We start from the raw sequence: 15,807 nt of genomic DNA on the forward strand, positions 1-15,807 counted from the left end.
AAATTTCCTCTGTATTCTTTCCCTTCTCCATCCCATATCATAAAATGATTTTTTTTTAAGAAAAAAAGAAAGGCAATTGACAAAATTGTTCAATATATTTAAAAAATCTGCCAGCGTGCATAATGTCTAGTCGCTGGGACCTCCTTCCTCTGTGTGGCACAAGAAGAGACATTTTCCCATGTCTTTCCTCTTAAGACCAAGCTTGCTTGCTTTTTGCAGTTTTGCATTTTTGCTACTGTTCTTTTGGTTTTGAGAGGTATTCTTTCCATTTACATTATATCTTTTGTTACCTGGCTTTACTGACTTTACTCTGCATCAGTTCATGTAGGTCTTTCCATGCTTTACTGTATTCAACATATTTGTTTTTTCTGACAACTCAGTAATGTTCCATTACGTTAATGTACCACAATTCATTTAGTCATTCTCTAATCAATGAGAACCTACTTTAAAAAAAACTATTATCTTCTGATTTAGAATCAATATTAAATATTGGTTCCTAGGCAGAAGAACAGTAAGGGCTACACAACTGGGGTTAAATGACTTGTCCAGGGCCTTATAGCTAGCAAGTGTCTGAGACCAGATTTGAACCCAGGACCTTCCATCTGTAGGCCTGGCTTTCAATCCACTGAGCCACCCAGCTGCCCCAAAGCACTTACATTCTAACAGATCTCTTGATATCTTATTTGTTCCCAAAGGGCTCATGTGACCCATGAGCTGAGGTTTGAAGAAGGCTATGGATTCTAAGGAGTGAAGGTGGAGAATGAGTACATTCCTAGCCTCAGGGACAGCCTGTGCAAAGGTATTATAAGAAGGGAGATGGAATTGTAGAGTGTGAGATAAAGTAAATAAACCAGGTTAGTTAGACCATGGCTATTCAAAGGGGAGTAATGGGCAGAAATCTGGAGAGAGAGTTCAGAACCAGTTGCGAAGAGCTTTAAATGCCAAACATAGAAGTTTGGATTTGATTCTTTAGGCACCTGAAAACTATCAGAGCTTCTTGAGCAAGGATGTAACATTATTAAGCATATATTTAGGAGTAAAATGAGCAGCTTATGGAGTTGTGGAGAGGGGAGAGATTGGAGTCAGGGAGACCTGGCTAGGAATCCGTCATTAATTCAAATGAGAGATAATAAGGGTTTGAAGTAGGATGTGGAGGCAGATATTTAGCACAGTGGATGGAGCACCAGGTCTGATGTCAGAAGAACCTGGGTTCAAACTGGCCTCAGATACTTCCTAGCTATGTGACCCTGGGCAAGTCACTTAATTCCTGTTGTCCGGTCATTGCTACTCTTCTATCTTAAGAGTTGTTACTAAGCTAAAAGGTAAAGGTTTAAAAGTAGTAGCATATAGGTAGGATCAATAAGATTTGGCAGACATTGGATATGGAGAATAAGCAAAAGTGATGATAGGAGGATGACTCCAAGGTTATGAACTTGGGTAACACTTCACAGAAAGGTCAGTAGAGAGGAAATAAGACTATGAATTTATCTGAACCCTCCTTTTGTTTAGGAAAATTTTCAGCCTCTATCATCCCAGTCTTTCTAGAGGATTGTTTACCTATCTATAAAATGAGTTAATTAGATGGTCCCTCAGGTTCCTTCTTGTTTAGCATTCTGTCTATTCCAGAATTGCATTAGGTCACACCCTAAGGAGTCAGTTAAGGCAGAAGGGTAGCTGGACAGGTATTATAGACTGAGATAGGCCAAGGAACACAATCTAGGACATCCTAGAGTTTTTAAGAGCAATACCAGTGCTTGGGCAATACCATAGTTGTATGTATGGGCCTTCATATGTACTCATTTATTTATCTGGCTCCTGGGCATTTACCTTTGAGTTTACTGGTGTCCCTTGCATCCAGGAGGAAGGTCTTCTTCAAGGTAAGTCCTGGCTCTGAAAAGGGAATGATTATAGGTGCTCAGTACCACTAGGCTGTCCTAGAATGTTGAACTGGAAAGGACAATAAAGATCCCTTAGTCCTCAGTGTCCAGATGGGTAAGATGGGGAGGCAGCTGGGGTCCTAGGCTTTAGAGTCACAGATATTAGTGGAAAGAGGTTCTAGACCTTCTGATTCTTGGACACATGCTCTTGCCATCATTATCCATTGTCTTCCAGTAGGCCTTTGTTGTGAGAAGATGTGGCCTTTATGATTCTTTCATATTAGGAGAGCATGAGGACATGGAAAATGGCTTGAGATTTTAGCCACAAAGAAAAAGGAAAAAAAGGTTCCTCCTTTTTTGGGCTGTCTCAGCTCTTTCCTCTGGCCCTATTTTCTTTGATTACTTGTCTGTCCTGGATCCTTTCATTACCTATTTGCATTTGCTTTTTGGACTCCTTCCTCTTTTTCAGCTCTAGTAATCTTCAGCTTGGTAGGGCTTTGGATTTTCCTCTCCATTCGAGCCTCATTCCTGTCATGGGATGAGGACCAGACAGTGACTATTGTCTCTATTGAACAGAAAAGAATCTCAACTCACAGGTCATCCATTGTCATAACTGGGAGACTGGTGGGCAGCAGATTTACTTTTCCAAAGGATGAAACCAGCCACATTCTGAGAATTTTAGGTTAATGTTAACTCAGGCTATGCCTGCTCATCTCCCTGGAAGACATAAAACAATGGCTATCAGAACAAGAGAAGACCTTCCTAAGTAGAATGTCAGATCCGGGAAGATTCTTGAGATGACCAATTACCTTCTAACGCCTTTCATTTTGCTGGTGAAGAACCCACTGAGACTGAGTTGCCCTCAGTCCCTCAAGTCAGGGGCAGAGTCAGAACTATACATCCTAATGCTTGGTGTTATTCTTACTGTATACCATCACTCTAACTTTTTTTTTTAATTGTTCTTTCCTCTTTGAGTCAATTTCAATGCACAGAAGAATTAAGTATTTCCTGTCTCCAACCCTCTTTACCCTTCCAGTGTATAGGTTTTCTCCCCCACTCTTGCCATGTGCTTCTTTATGAAATATAAATTTACCCCATTTTTTCTCTTTTCCCATTTCTCTTAGTATTAACTTTTTTACCTCTAGTTTTATATATATATTTATGCATAACATGTGTGTGTGTGTGTGTGTGTGTGTGTATATATATATATATATATACACATCTCTTGGCATTTCATCCTATGTAGTTTGTAATTGTTACCTCTCTAAGTATAATTATTCTAGCTACCCAAGTGATAATAACAATTTTAAGAGTTACCAATATCCTCTTTTCTTATAGGGATACAAATCATTTTAACTTATTAGGTCCCTTAAAAAAGTTTTTTTTTGTTTTGTTTTGTTTCCCTTTCTTAATTACCTTTTGGTGATTCTCCCGAGTTCTGTGTTTAGGCATCAAATTTTCTGTTTAAGTCTGGTCTTTTCTTTATGAATGCTTGGAAGTCTTCTATTTTATTAAATGACCATACATTCCCCTACAAGAATATAGTCAGTTTTGCTGGGTAGTTGATTCTAGTTCCCTTGCTTTCTGGAGTATCATATTCCATGCCTTTCAGTCCTTCAGTGTAGATGCAGCCAGATCTTGTGTTATCCTATCTATGGTTCCATGGTATCTGAATGACTTCTTAGCAGCCTATAATATTTTTTCCTTGGTCTGGTAGTTCTTGAATTTGGCTATAACATTCCTGGGTGTTGGCAATTCAGAATTAAATACAGAAGGTGATCTATGGATTCTTTCAATCTCCACTTTTCCTTCTTGCTTGAGAATGTCGGGGCAGTTTTCTTGGATAATTTTCTGTAGAATGATGTCCAGGCTTTCCCTTTTATCATGCTCTTCTGTTAGTCCAGTAATTCTTAAATTATCTCGCCTGCTTCTGTTTTCCAGGTCTGTCATTTTGTGAATGAGGTGTTTTATATTTTTCTCAATCTTTTCATTCTTTTGATTTTGTTTTATAGGTTCTTGCTGCCTTGTGAAGTCATTTGCTTCTAGTTGTTGGATTCTAGTTTTTAAAAGACTGAATTTCTTCCCTGGCTTTTTGGTCATATTTCTCCTTCTGATCTTTCATCATCTTTGCCTCATTTTCAAGCTGGTTAATTTTGGCTTTCAAGACATTATTTTCTCGTTTTAGTTCAAGGACCTCTTTTCCAGATGACTCATCTTGTTTTTTTAAGTTCTTTTCCCAGTTGTCTTCAGTCTCTCCTAATTGTTTTTTGAATTGTATTTTGAGTTCTTCCAAAGCCTGTGTCCAATTCGCTGGAGTTTCTGTGTTTTTGCTTAGTGTTCCTTGGTTCTCCTCTGTTCCATTTGCTCTTTGTTTATTGCCTGGATAGAAGCTGTTAATTGTAATTTCTTTTTTTCTTTTTCTGTTGTTTATTCATATTTTTCCCTTCTTTCCCCCCTGTAATTGCCTGTAGTCTTGCTCCTTTGCTTTTATGCTGGATCTGTGGGTTTGGGCTATTCTGTCTTGAAGGGGCTTCTTCTCTGCTCTGCTGATTGGTCAGGTTGAGCCCTGATGTCAGATCTTCCCCAGCTGGCAACAGAAGCTGAAAAGAAGCTGGGCTTCCCACCTTGTTATTAAGGTATTCTGTAGTAATTACAGCCTTCACCATTGGAGCTCAGCCAGTAGGCTCTCAGATCAGTCTGTGGGGGATGGGTGTTGGAGTGTGAGCTTCCCTGCCCTGCCCTCAGAAGGCTTCTTATCTGTCCTATTGAGTTGATTTTGCAAAGCTGGATGTACCCTGAGGCCAAAATGGGGGGGGGGGGGGCAAGATGGAATGTCTCAGCTTCCATTGGGCTGCCTTCTCTGAGCTTCTCCTCCAGCTGCCTCCCCACCGCCTATGTTCAATGCACTGAATCTGGCACAGCTGTGCCAGCAAGATACTCCCTCCTGACTAGCACCCTTGCCTGCCCAGAGATTCCTGCCACCACTGGAGGCTCAGTACTGTAGGTGGGGGAGAGGTCCTTGGACCTTCCTTCTGAGTGTTCTAGAATTCAGGCTTTTTTGGGGTGTACTTTTTATTTTGTATTTATTTATTTATTTTTTAAGCCCTTACCTTCTGTCTTGGAGTCAATCCTGTATATTGGTCCCAAGGCAGAAGAGTAGTAAGGGCTAGGCAATGGGGGTCAAGTGACTTGCCCAGGGTCACACAGCTGGGAAGTGTCTGAGGTCAGATTTGAACCTAGGACCTCCCCTCTCTAGGCCTGGCTCTCCATCCACTGAGCCACCCAGCTGCCCCTGGGGGGTATACCTTTTAAGTTTCAAGGGTTCCTTAGCTCTGTCCTGTTGTTAGATTTGGTTTTCAGCCCCCTTGAAGCATTTTGTTTTTAATAGGTCTTTTCAGAGGTCTGAACTTTCACTGCCTCTACGCTGCCATCTTGCCTCTGCCTGCCCATTACTCAAAGTTAATGAACCCTTTTCCTCATGCTTACTTGATAGAAGTCTGTTTCTTAAGTAACACACCTCTCCTTGCCCTTGTTTCCACAGGAGGCCTTCCTGAGGACTTTCTGAACTCCTTGGAAAAGACCAAGGATGATAAGTTGAAAGTAACTCTCAAGTACCCGCATTACTTTCCTCTTCTAAAGAAATGTTATGTTCCTGAGACCAGGAGGAAGGTTGAAGAGGCTTTCAACTGTAGATGCAAGGAGGTAAGAGGGTCTCAGGGCTGCTCTAGCCCAGGAGTAGGAATTTTCATCTTCTTAATTTCCTTTTACTCTCTTATCCTCTTTCTATGTTCAGGGGTATAAGACCAAGACCGACCTTTTATAGATTCTGATCATCCTCATAACTGCCAGCCAGGAATGAGTCTGGTATTCTTCTGTGGCTCTGAAATTAGTGCTGAAGGCAGTTTCCAAAGAGTATTCAATCCCTTTTGGAATAAGTATGTTAATTCCTGAGGAGTCCACTTTGGAAGAGACAATTCTGACCTGTTTTGGTTCACTAATTTTTTTTAAACCTTGCTATTTTATAGTCTTGTCTTACTGGGGTCAAGGAAACCTATTATTCCACATTGTGCTTAGTCCCCAGTGCCCCAAACCCACCACTGAGACATCTTGAGGTAAGCCCCTCTGTCTCTCAAGATTCCCCTTTTTAAAATGCAAATTCCTCTGGGAAAGGCGACCATTAGAGGCCCTACCCTCCAAGGTAAATGAGATTGCTGTCCTTTAAGAAACAACAAAGGGAGCACCCAAACCATGTGGCCATGGATTTTGCAGAGGAGTCACTTCCAAAATATATCTAAGATCGCCTGGAAACCTAGACCTGTTTTTCACTCTCTTGCATCCTCCCATCCAGTTGGGCACCTGAGAATTCTATCTTCATGATATATCTTTCTCCATCTCCCCCTGTCCATTCCCACAGCCACTATTCTAGTTCAGCTAGCCACTCATTTCCATCAACTCTTGTTGCACTTTTCTCCTAACTGCCACCTCTGATGTCTTTCACCTTCAATCCATTCTGCACTGGCTGCTAATCTTCCTAATGAACTACTCTGCTTACATCATTCCATTATTCTGATACCTTCAGTGGCTCCTGTGTGCAAGATAAAGTGCAAATTTTTTATTCTGGCCTTCAAGGCCCTTGCCCTTCTGGTTCTGTTTTCCCATATGTTTATGATAATCTACCCTCCCCCACCCCAGCCACACTAATCACATTATCCCCAAACATATGTCTCTTGGCACTTAATGGTCTTTTCTGGAACTCATCCCACCACCACCACCACTATCAACCCTTAATGGTCAACCTCACCTCTTCCCCTCCAGTCTCTCAGCTCTAATGAATTTTTTAAAATAGGATATGTATTGACCCAAATGAATTTCTGTTAGAATTTGAGGCAGAAGTAAAGCAAAATGGCATATTCAAACAGTGTGAGAAAAAGATTTTGGCATACTTCCCCTCATTCCTCTCTGAAAATTTACTCTGGGGCTTCTCTTCTAATTTGTTTCAGTTTTTAAATTCAGTAAACATTTATTTAAAATCTCTACTTCTGCAGAAAAAGTCCATAGCAATGAGGAAAGGAAAAAAACTTAAATAAGGTGAGACAATCTAGGAGCAGGACAAAACACATATACAAATAACTAGAGGACAGAGTAGAAAATGAGAGCATAAGAGACATGCACAAAGGCCTTTTTGAAATCCACAGCCCTATCTTCACTGTCTTTAGGACTCTGGGTCTCAGTCTTCTCATTTCTAAGTGGAGGAAGCTGGAATAGACTCAAAGAAGGGCAGCTGGGTAGCCTATTGGATAGTGAGCCAGGCTTGGAGACGAGATTCTGGGGTCAAATATGGCTTCAGATACTTTCTAGCTGTGTGACCCTAGGCAAGTCACTTATCCGCAGTTGTCTAGCCCTTCCCTTTCTTCTTCTACCTTGGAACCAATACTTAGACAGAAGGTAAGAGTTTGAAAAACAAAATAAAACAAAAAGATGAACTCAAAGGTCCTTTCTCAGGGTTCTGTTTCCTTTGACCTTCCTTGGCTTCCAAACTCCCCAGGGTCTTAGCTTCACTAATTTCTTGCATGCAGGATGCTGTGGTTGTGGGCCCTGCTGGTAATTGGGGGGCATGGCCATTTTTGAGTCTTCTTTTCCAAAGAGTCCTGTGCAAACACAGGATGACTTCCCATGCATGTTTTTTGGTCTTTCCTAGGAGAACTGTGCAATCCTCCAGGAACTAGTAGATCTCCGGGCTCAGAAGTCCAGCCTGCTAGGATTTAACACTCATGCTGACTATGTCTTAGAGATGAATATGGCCAAAACAAGTCAAGATGTTGCCACATTCTTAGGTAATGTTTTCTGCCTTCTCATCCAGGGCTTCCAAGAGGGTGAGAAGCTCTGGAATTGGAGTCTGTAGATCAGGATTTAAGTTCTGGCTCTGCTGTTGACTGGTTGTGACATTAGGCAAGTTACATAGCGTCTCTGGGCTCTTTATAAGTTACTCTGTCTAGAAGATGGAGGTATTGATAATTCAGCTTATCTTACAGGGTTGTTGTGGTTGTCAGATCAGATGAGACCATAATAATAATAATAAAGTCTAGGGTGCTGTGGAGTATTGGAAAGAGTGCTGAATGCTGAGCTGGGATAGCATCCAAGTCAGCATACCTGACACTTACTAGATGAATTAGCTTGAATAAGATATTTCACCCCTGTGAGCCTTCTTCATCTGTAACCAGGACTAGAAAGGACTATAGAGAGATCTAGTTCTTCTGTCTCATTCTACAGAGGAGGTAACTGAGACCCCAAGAGACTGAAGGACTTGCCTAAGGTCATAGCTGTGAAGTGGGCACTTGGATTCTGGTCCTCTCTGTATCTGGACTTACTCTGCTTTGGTAAACAATGTTTGCCCAAACCTACCTCCCAGGATTGTGGTGAGGAAAATGCTTTGTGAACCCCATTGTCATTCATATTAATTCCCTTAAATACTTTCTTCCTTGCCAGATGAACTGGCTCAGAAGCTGAAGCCTCTTGGGGAAGAAGAACGAGCAGTCATCTTGGAATTGAAAAAAAAAGAATGTGAGAAGCGGTCCTTGGACTTTGACAACCAGATCAATGCCTGGGACATGCGCTACTACATGAACCAAGTAGAGGAGACCCGCTATAACGTGGACCAGAACCTGCTAAAGGAATACTTTCCTATGCAGGTGGTCACCAAGGGCCTTCTGGGCATATACCAAGAGCTCTTAGGACTAACCTTTGAATTAGAAGAGAATGCCAAGGTGTGGCATGAGGATGTGAAATTATATTCAGTAAGGGATGTGGACTCGGGCAAAGTGATTGGGAAGTTCTACCTGGACTTGTATCCCCGGTGAGTATCAGTGAGGATGCCAGGATCCCTGGAGGGCTTTGGAGTTGGAATGCCTATGGAGAATTTTCCATCAGATTGTTGGGGCTACAGGGAAGATGTGGTGTCAAAGTGGAGTTCCCATTTTTAAAAGCAAGAAGAATTTGGGAAATGTCTTATGCAATAGCCCTACTCATCCACTAAGTCTCAGAGAGGCAGAGTATTGTGGGAAGGACCCAGGAGGCAGGAAACTTAAGGTCACACAAGTGAAGAAAAGAGGTAGAAGCCAAGAATCAGGTCTGTCCAATGTTCTTGTCCATTGTTCTCTTCTCTAGAATATATTGTTTTCCTTTGAGACCTGCTGGTTGACCAAAACTTTTGAGGGAGATCCTGTGGGAAAATTTCTCTTAACATAAAGTCAAATAAGAGAAACTGAGTCTCCATGGCGAAAAGAACTAGGTTTATTGGGAGATGACTGCTCTCACAATAAAGCCAGGCTTCTGGTCAAGACCAAAACATCCATAGCATTGTGAGAGAGATTCAGAGAGAGAGAGAAAGAGAGAGAGAGGAAGAGGATTAAATTTAGCAAAGTTTCCAACCACTGAGGTCTTCTCCAAGATGAGGGGCCTCTCCAGAGGCTACTGTCTCCAGAAAACCAGGAGAAAGGGAGTCCTAAGATGATGGGCCTCTCCAGAGGCTAGTGCCTACAGAAAGTCTTATGTGTACCAATGGTGGCTTAATCGTGTCTTTGATCTGCCCAGGAGGCAGTCAGTTGTTTCTGATTTGTCACTTGCTAAAACACATGGGTCATAGACCTTCCTCCCCCACACTTAATCCTTAAGTGGGGGTGTATACATTCCTGGTGGCTAAAATTCTACAGAATAAGTAGGGTGAAGTTAATCTCAATTTCACACCAATTTAAAAATAATCCCATACAGTAGTTATACCTATCTAAAAATAGAGGCATGTGGAAGCAATGTTCACTGGTTGAAGCAACTAGGAAATATTTCTTATTGGTAGAAGTCATTTGATGATGATTTGAAAGTCAATTGATAGTCAAGGTGAGAGCTGGGGAGCCTGAACTAATGACATAAATGATAAGAGTGGTGCTGGGTGCTGGGTGGTATCAGGCTTTGAACCCAGGGTCAGGCCTAGTAATATATACTTGAACACAAGTTCAAGACCATAATTATTGCTGAGGGTGCATGATATAGCAAATTAAAGGCTAAGGCTGAAACTGAGGCCTGTGCTAACAATGATTATTAATTAATTAAAGCAGTTATCTTTCTTAATTCAAAACCCTAATGCTTATACTAAACTTAATCACAAAAGACCTACTAAAGTCATCACTCACACTAATACTATTTAACTATTTTAGAATTGCAATTTATGATTATCTAAAGACTACTGCCAACACTAAAATCCAATCCTCATATAAGGAGGTACGGGGTTTTCACACTTACAACTCCACCCCTAATCCTGAAGGTTGGACCTTGACTCATTTCCCTGCCCTCTCTATAGGGAAGGAAAATATGGTCATGCAGCCTGCTTTGGCCTACAACCTGGCTGCCTTCTCAAGGATGGCAGTCGGCAGATCTCCATTGCAGCCATGGTGGCCAACTTCACCAAACCAACACCAGATGCTCCCTCCCTGCTGCAACATGATGAGGTGGAGACATACTTCCATGAGTTTGGGCATGTGATGCACCAACTCTGTTCTCAGGTAAAGATATATCCCACAGAGACGTGTGGATGACAGCATTGTAGCCCCATCATAGTCTCAGAGTTTGGGGGTGGGGGTGGGGGTGTAGGGAGGGCAGCAAGCCAGAGGTCAGGTACAGGGAGATTAGCTATCTAGACTTGCAGCCACTAATCTCTCCCCAGCCCCAGTGGGGACCTATTGACACAGATGGAGTCATTCATGATCTCATGACACCATCATCACTGTTCAGCCCTTTGACAAAGACATGGATCCACTTACAGGTCACCAGTTCATAACACTTTTCCCAGTGACACAACAGAGGGCAGCCACCCTGGTAACCATCCCCCCAGTGTCCTTTGTGGTCTGCCTCGTGGCCCTCTTGCTCTCTCTTCTCCACTGTACTCAGCTTCATAGCTGCCTCAGAAAAGCCAGGACTGAGAACACAAAAATCCCAGGCTTTCTGTTATGTATGTTAGCAGGCTGCATTGAGGAGGGAGAGGTGGGAATTCTCATCAGGGCTTTGGGGAGATGTTGCTCTTAGAGCTCAACTAAGCTTTTCCCCTGATTGCAATAACATGAGGAGAGCAGATGGATAGACTAGGGCACAAGAGGACAGAAAACCAGGCAAGGCTTTAGGCAAAAACTTATCAGGAACTAAAGCAGAAAAGTCGGGATGTAGGCAGAAGTTGGATTGTGAATCAGGGGTTCTTCGGAGCTAAGACAAGTTCAGCTAGCTGACTTAGCCTATGGGGGAGAGATCAGGGGAAGGAGACACTGAGCCAGAGCAGAACCCTGCAGGAAGTGAGCTGCTTGCCTTGGCGAGGTCCAGGCTCCTTTGCCATTCTGTAGTAGATGTGGTGGGGTTTGTATGTGAAGGAGAGAAGGGCAAAGGTGTGTTAGAAGGGCACAAGGAATCTTAGCAATCTAGTCTGGTACCTTTCACTTTACAGCCAGAGAAACTGAGGCCCATGGGACTTTCAGAGACTAGAATCCAGGTCTCTTGTCTTAGCAGTAGAACAAGTCTTAGGAATGCTTAGTCAGGTGAATGAATTCCTCAGGGTCACATCACAAGCTCTGGTTACTCTTAGTTTAGAGCAATTTGAGGAACATGATTGACTGGAAAAGAGGTTTGGGTTAGAAAGTAAATGCCTAGGGGGCATCTAGGTGACTTGGTGGACAGAAAGCCAGGCCTGGAGACCAGAGGTCCTGAGTTCAAAAATGACCTCAGATACTTTCTAGCTGTGTGACCCTGCACAAGTCACTTCACCCCCATTGCCTAACCCTTACTGCTCTTCTGCCTTGGAATCAATACTTAGTATCAATTCTAAGACAGAAAGTAAGGATTTTAAAAATAAAAAGAAAGTAAATGACTAGATCAGGGGGTCCACAACCATAGTCTGTTTCTGTGTGGTCCATAAGCTAATAATTATTCTTACATTTTTTTTAAACCCTTACCTTCTATCTTGGAGTCAATATTGACTCCAAGGCAGAAGATGGGTAAGGGCAATGGGGGTTAAGTGACTTGCCCAGGGTCTCACAGCTGGAAAGTGTCTGAGGCAAGATTTGAACCCAGGACCTCCCCTCTCTAGGCCTGGCTCTCAATCCACTGAGCCACCCAGCTGCCCCCTGCTTTTACATTTTTAAAGACAATTACAATTTATTTTAAGGTATAAAAAGCATTCTTAGCTTACAGGCTCTAAATTAGTTTGACCCCTAGGAATGGTCCCCTGCACTAGATATACATAGTAAAGTCCCGAATACGTTGTAGTTTTGTTATAATCTAAGGAAATTTGGGAAATAGCCCCACATGAACAGTTTCTCCAGATTGTTATCCAGTTCCTTCTGAAAGCTCATTTATTCCTGTTGCTTCCATTCCTTCTTGTGGCTAAGTTGGGGACCACTCATGGCATAGACTCCCCTAGCAAGGGCTTCAGTAAAGTCTGACTAGTAGGGGCTGTAGACAAGTAGACTGGGGGGATCCCCTTGACCAGGTAGAAGTACGTAGCAGCCCAGGGTTCTTACCGTGTCCACACATTCACAGGCAGAGTTTGCCATGTTCAGTGGGACCCACGTGGAGAGAGACTTTGTAGAAGCGCCATCCCAGATGCTGGAAAACTGGGTGTGGGAGAAGGAGCCTCTGAAGCGCATGTCCCAGCACTACAAGACAGGAGAGCCCATCCCTCAGGAGCTGCTGGAGAAGCTCATCAAGTCCCGTCAGGCAAATACAGGTTTGGGGCTCCCTCCTCCCCTTTGCTTTTTCCTTCAGTTCCTCCCGACTTCTACATGCATAACTGTGTGGGTATCTGAGGGCCGCGGAATGGAATAGACTTTTCAGCATATTTAGAAGAGAGACCGTCTAATCCAGACTTCTGAAAGAGTTAATGGCAGAACTAACTGAAACCTTGGATAGCTGCCTCCCATTCAGCGCTCTTTGCCTATAGTTTCTTCAGATGGACTCTGTGATTGGCAGGGCAATAAAGCAAATGTTTAAAGTGCTCCTTATCGTATAGTCTCTACATTCCTGAGACTTGAGGTGGGACCTTCTCTACTGGGAGCAACTCCTGGGCAAGTGGAGGTGAAGGGCGACTTGGGTTCAACTGGATACTCTGGAGGGAGCGCTGAAGGTTCCAAGTTGGCAATAATGAAGTGGCCTACCAGGGTCATCACGGAGGTACCTGGTGACAGAACAGTATTTCCCGAGTTGTTATTTTCTCCCAACAGGTCTCTTCAACCTGCGTCAGATTGTCCTAGCCAAGGTGGACCAGGCACTGCATACCCAGACGAAAGCCGATCCAGCCCAGGAGTACTCTCGGCTGTGCCAGGAGATCTTAGGAATTCCAGCCACTCCAGGTACTACTAGCCTGTGACCACTGTGGGCTCATTGGAGTTGGGTACCCCTGAGACAGTTCTATAGATAGTCAGGGTCCAGAAAGGCATGGAGGCACCATCCAGGAATTAAGCTGGAGAGAGCAGGAGTGGGCATTATAGACTCCAGTCTAGCTCCAAGTAACTGATGGAGACAAGAGGAGGCCTTAAAGAACATGGAATTCTAGAATTGAAGAGTTAGAAGGGAACTTCAGAATGTGGACTATCAGAGCTAAACCAGGACCTTACTTAGATGGGGGCTGTCAGAGCTTAAAAGAGATTCTAGAGATGATCGAGAGCCTGGACACCCTGAGGAAACTCAGGCCCAGGAGGGTGAAGGGACTTTCTAGGGGAGAGCCAGGACTGCCCTCAAAGTCTTCTAATTCCAAGTACAAGATTCCTTTCACTGTAGCATTCCTCTTCTGACATGGAAGCTGGAACAAGAGCACATTGAGAAAAACCAGGAAAGTGCAAAGCATACCTAGAGCAGAGCCATCCTCCGACCTCCAGTGTGCCCGGCTATTGTCCACCATAATCCTGTGTGGAGCCTCTTGTTCTAACCTCTTTGTGCCTCAAATGTTAAAAAATGTCAGGAACCAGTGTCCTGAGGGCAGCGTCAAGGTAACTGCCACCTCCTCCCCAAACTCTCCCTTGGCCAGACAGAAGTCTAGCTGCTCAGACCAATGGTTTCCATTGTCATGCTGTGACAGGAAGAACAATAGGCTTGGAGTCGGAGGCCTAGATTTAAGTCCAAACAAAAGGACTCATGGCATGGGCACATTACTGAGGGAATACATCATGCCCCGAGCTGCTTCCTGGAGGTAAGGCTTGGATTGGCTTTTGAGAGATCATTCAATCTGTAGTGCCCTCACTGCATTCCCGAGTCTGGCACTGACCCCTGGGAGCCAAGGACAGAGGATGTCCCTTTCCCCTGCAGCCATTTTCTACTCTCTCCTTGCCTGACAAACCCGCGGAGGGGTCTGAAATCATGAAATCTGGGTTCACATTGTGACTCCACATTTACTGGTCATGGGACCCCGGAGAAGTCACTCAACGCCCCCAGCCAAATGAGCTGTAGTCTGTGAACGTAATTCAGAGAAACCTGTTCTTGGCTGAACTGAAGCCGAGGGAAGAAGGCAAGAGCAGAAAGGCAGTCCTAGCCAGCAGCGTCGGGGCTGTGAGGGTGCAAGGACCTTTCATGTAGGTGGCGGCCGAGTTTCCCAACATCCCCGAGATAGAGGCTCCCGTTATTCAACCTCGCTTTGGGGTGGAGAGGCTAGGGAAGAGAGGAGGTAAAGCAACAGTGTGTGGGCCAGTGGCAGGAGCTGTCCGCCATAGCGCCCAGCCCCTCGGCAGCCCCCAAAGGCAGTGACCAGGACCGGTTCCCGCTGGGCAGGGAGTGACAGGCACCTGCTGTCAGTTTTCTTGCTTTCTTTGCTTCCAGGAGCAGGTTGGGAGGGGGCTGGTGCCAATCCCTGGAAATGACCAGGGTTGGGAAACAGCATCACCAAATGAGGCAGCTTTCAAGGAGGGATGGGGTGCTGGGTCTAGCGCTGTAGTCCTGCAAGTGGCCACCAGATGGCAGCACAGAGCCAGGGACAGGTGTGGTGGGAGCCAAACTGAAGGGGAGGACCAGAATCCAAAGGGATAATAATGCTGGGTCCCCAGCAAGGAAGAGGAGGGAGAAGTCAGCCTGGATACCAGTTGGGGAGAGGCAGGGAAATGTGGACTTGGTGTCCAAGGAGCTGGGTTCAAATGTCTGCTCTCTTCTTTATCACCTCTATGATAAAGAGAACAAGTTCTTTTTCCTGGATCTCGGTTTCTTTTTTAAAAATCCTTATCTTCTGTCTTAGAATCTAAGTATAGCAAGAGCAGGAAGAGCTAGACAATGGGGGTTAAGTGACTGGCCCAGGGTCACCCAGCTAGGAAGGGTCTGAGGCCAATTTTGAACCTAGGACCTCCTGTCTTTAGGCCTGGCTCTCAATCCACTCAGCCACCCAGCTGCCCCTTAGACCTCAGTTTCTTCTGGGAAATGGAAGTAGACATTGCACTTAGATGATCCTCAGGGTCTCTTTCGTGATCCAGATGAATTCAGTTAAGCATTTATTAAGTACTTATTATGTGTCAGGCACTGGTGATACATAAAAACAAAATAGTCCCTACTCTCAAAAAACTTATATTCTACTGAGGGAAAACAGCCTGAATACAGATAAACATAAAATAAATAAAAAGGAGTTTAGTGAGGAAGGACACTAACAACTGGGACAGTCAAGGAAGGCCTCTTCTAGGAAGTGGCATTGGACCAGGTTCTCAGGAAGCCAGAGGACTCTTAAGAGGTAGAGAGGAGGAAGGAGAAATTTCCAGTACCAAGAAAAGCGCACCGAAAGGCACAGATTGGCTGGCACATGGGAGGCATGACAGAATGAGGTACGCTAAAGTGGAGGAGCTAGTTTGGGGCCAGGCCTTTAAATGCCGCAAGATAAACATTTTCTACTAGAAGTTAGTAAAGATTTTCGAGCAGGTCAGACTTGTAT

The 15,807-nt window shown here is 44.1% G+C and overlaps 1 protein-coding gene across 1 annotated transcript in view; it reads left to right on the forward strand.

Moving 5' to 3' along the window:
* THOP1 (thimet oligopeptidase 1) overlaps positions 1 to 15,807 on the forward strand; it is a 52,692-nt gene that overhangs the window by 25,670 nt on the left and 11,215 nt on the right. Inside the window, exons 6-11 of the mRNA XM_001372939.5 lie at positions 5,419 to 5,579; positions 7,576 to 7,711; positions 8,364 to 8,730; positions 10,228 to 10,429; positions 12,450 to 12,636; positions 13,130 to 13,258. Coding sequence (XP_001372976.3) covers positions 5,419 to 5,579; positions 7,576 to 7,711; positions 8,364 to 8,730; positions 10,228 to 10,429; positions 12,450 to 12,636; positions 13,130 to 13,258 — 1,182 coding nt within the window. The remainder of the gene's footprint in view (positions 1 to 5,418; positions 5,580 to 7,575; positions 7,712 to 8,363; positions 8,731 to 10,227; positions 10,430 to 12,449; positions 12,637 to 13,129; positions 13,259 to 15,807) is intronic.

Source organism: Monodelphis domestica, chromosome 3, assembly GCF_027887165.1.
Source record: "Monodelphis domestica isolate mMonDom1 chromosome 3, mMonDom1.pri, whole genome shotgun sequence".
Classification (NCBI taxonomy): Eukaryota; Metazoa; Chordata; class Mammalia; order Didelphimorphia; family Didelphidae; genus Monodelphis; species Monodelphis domestica.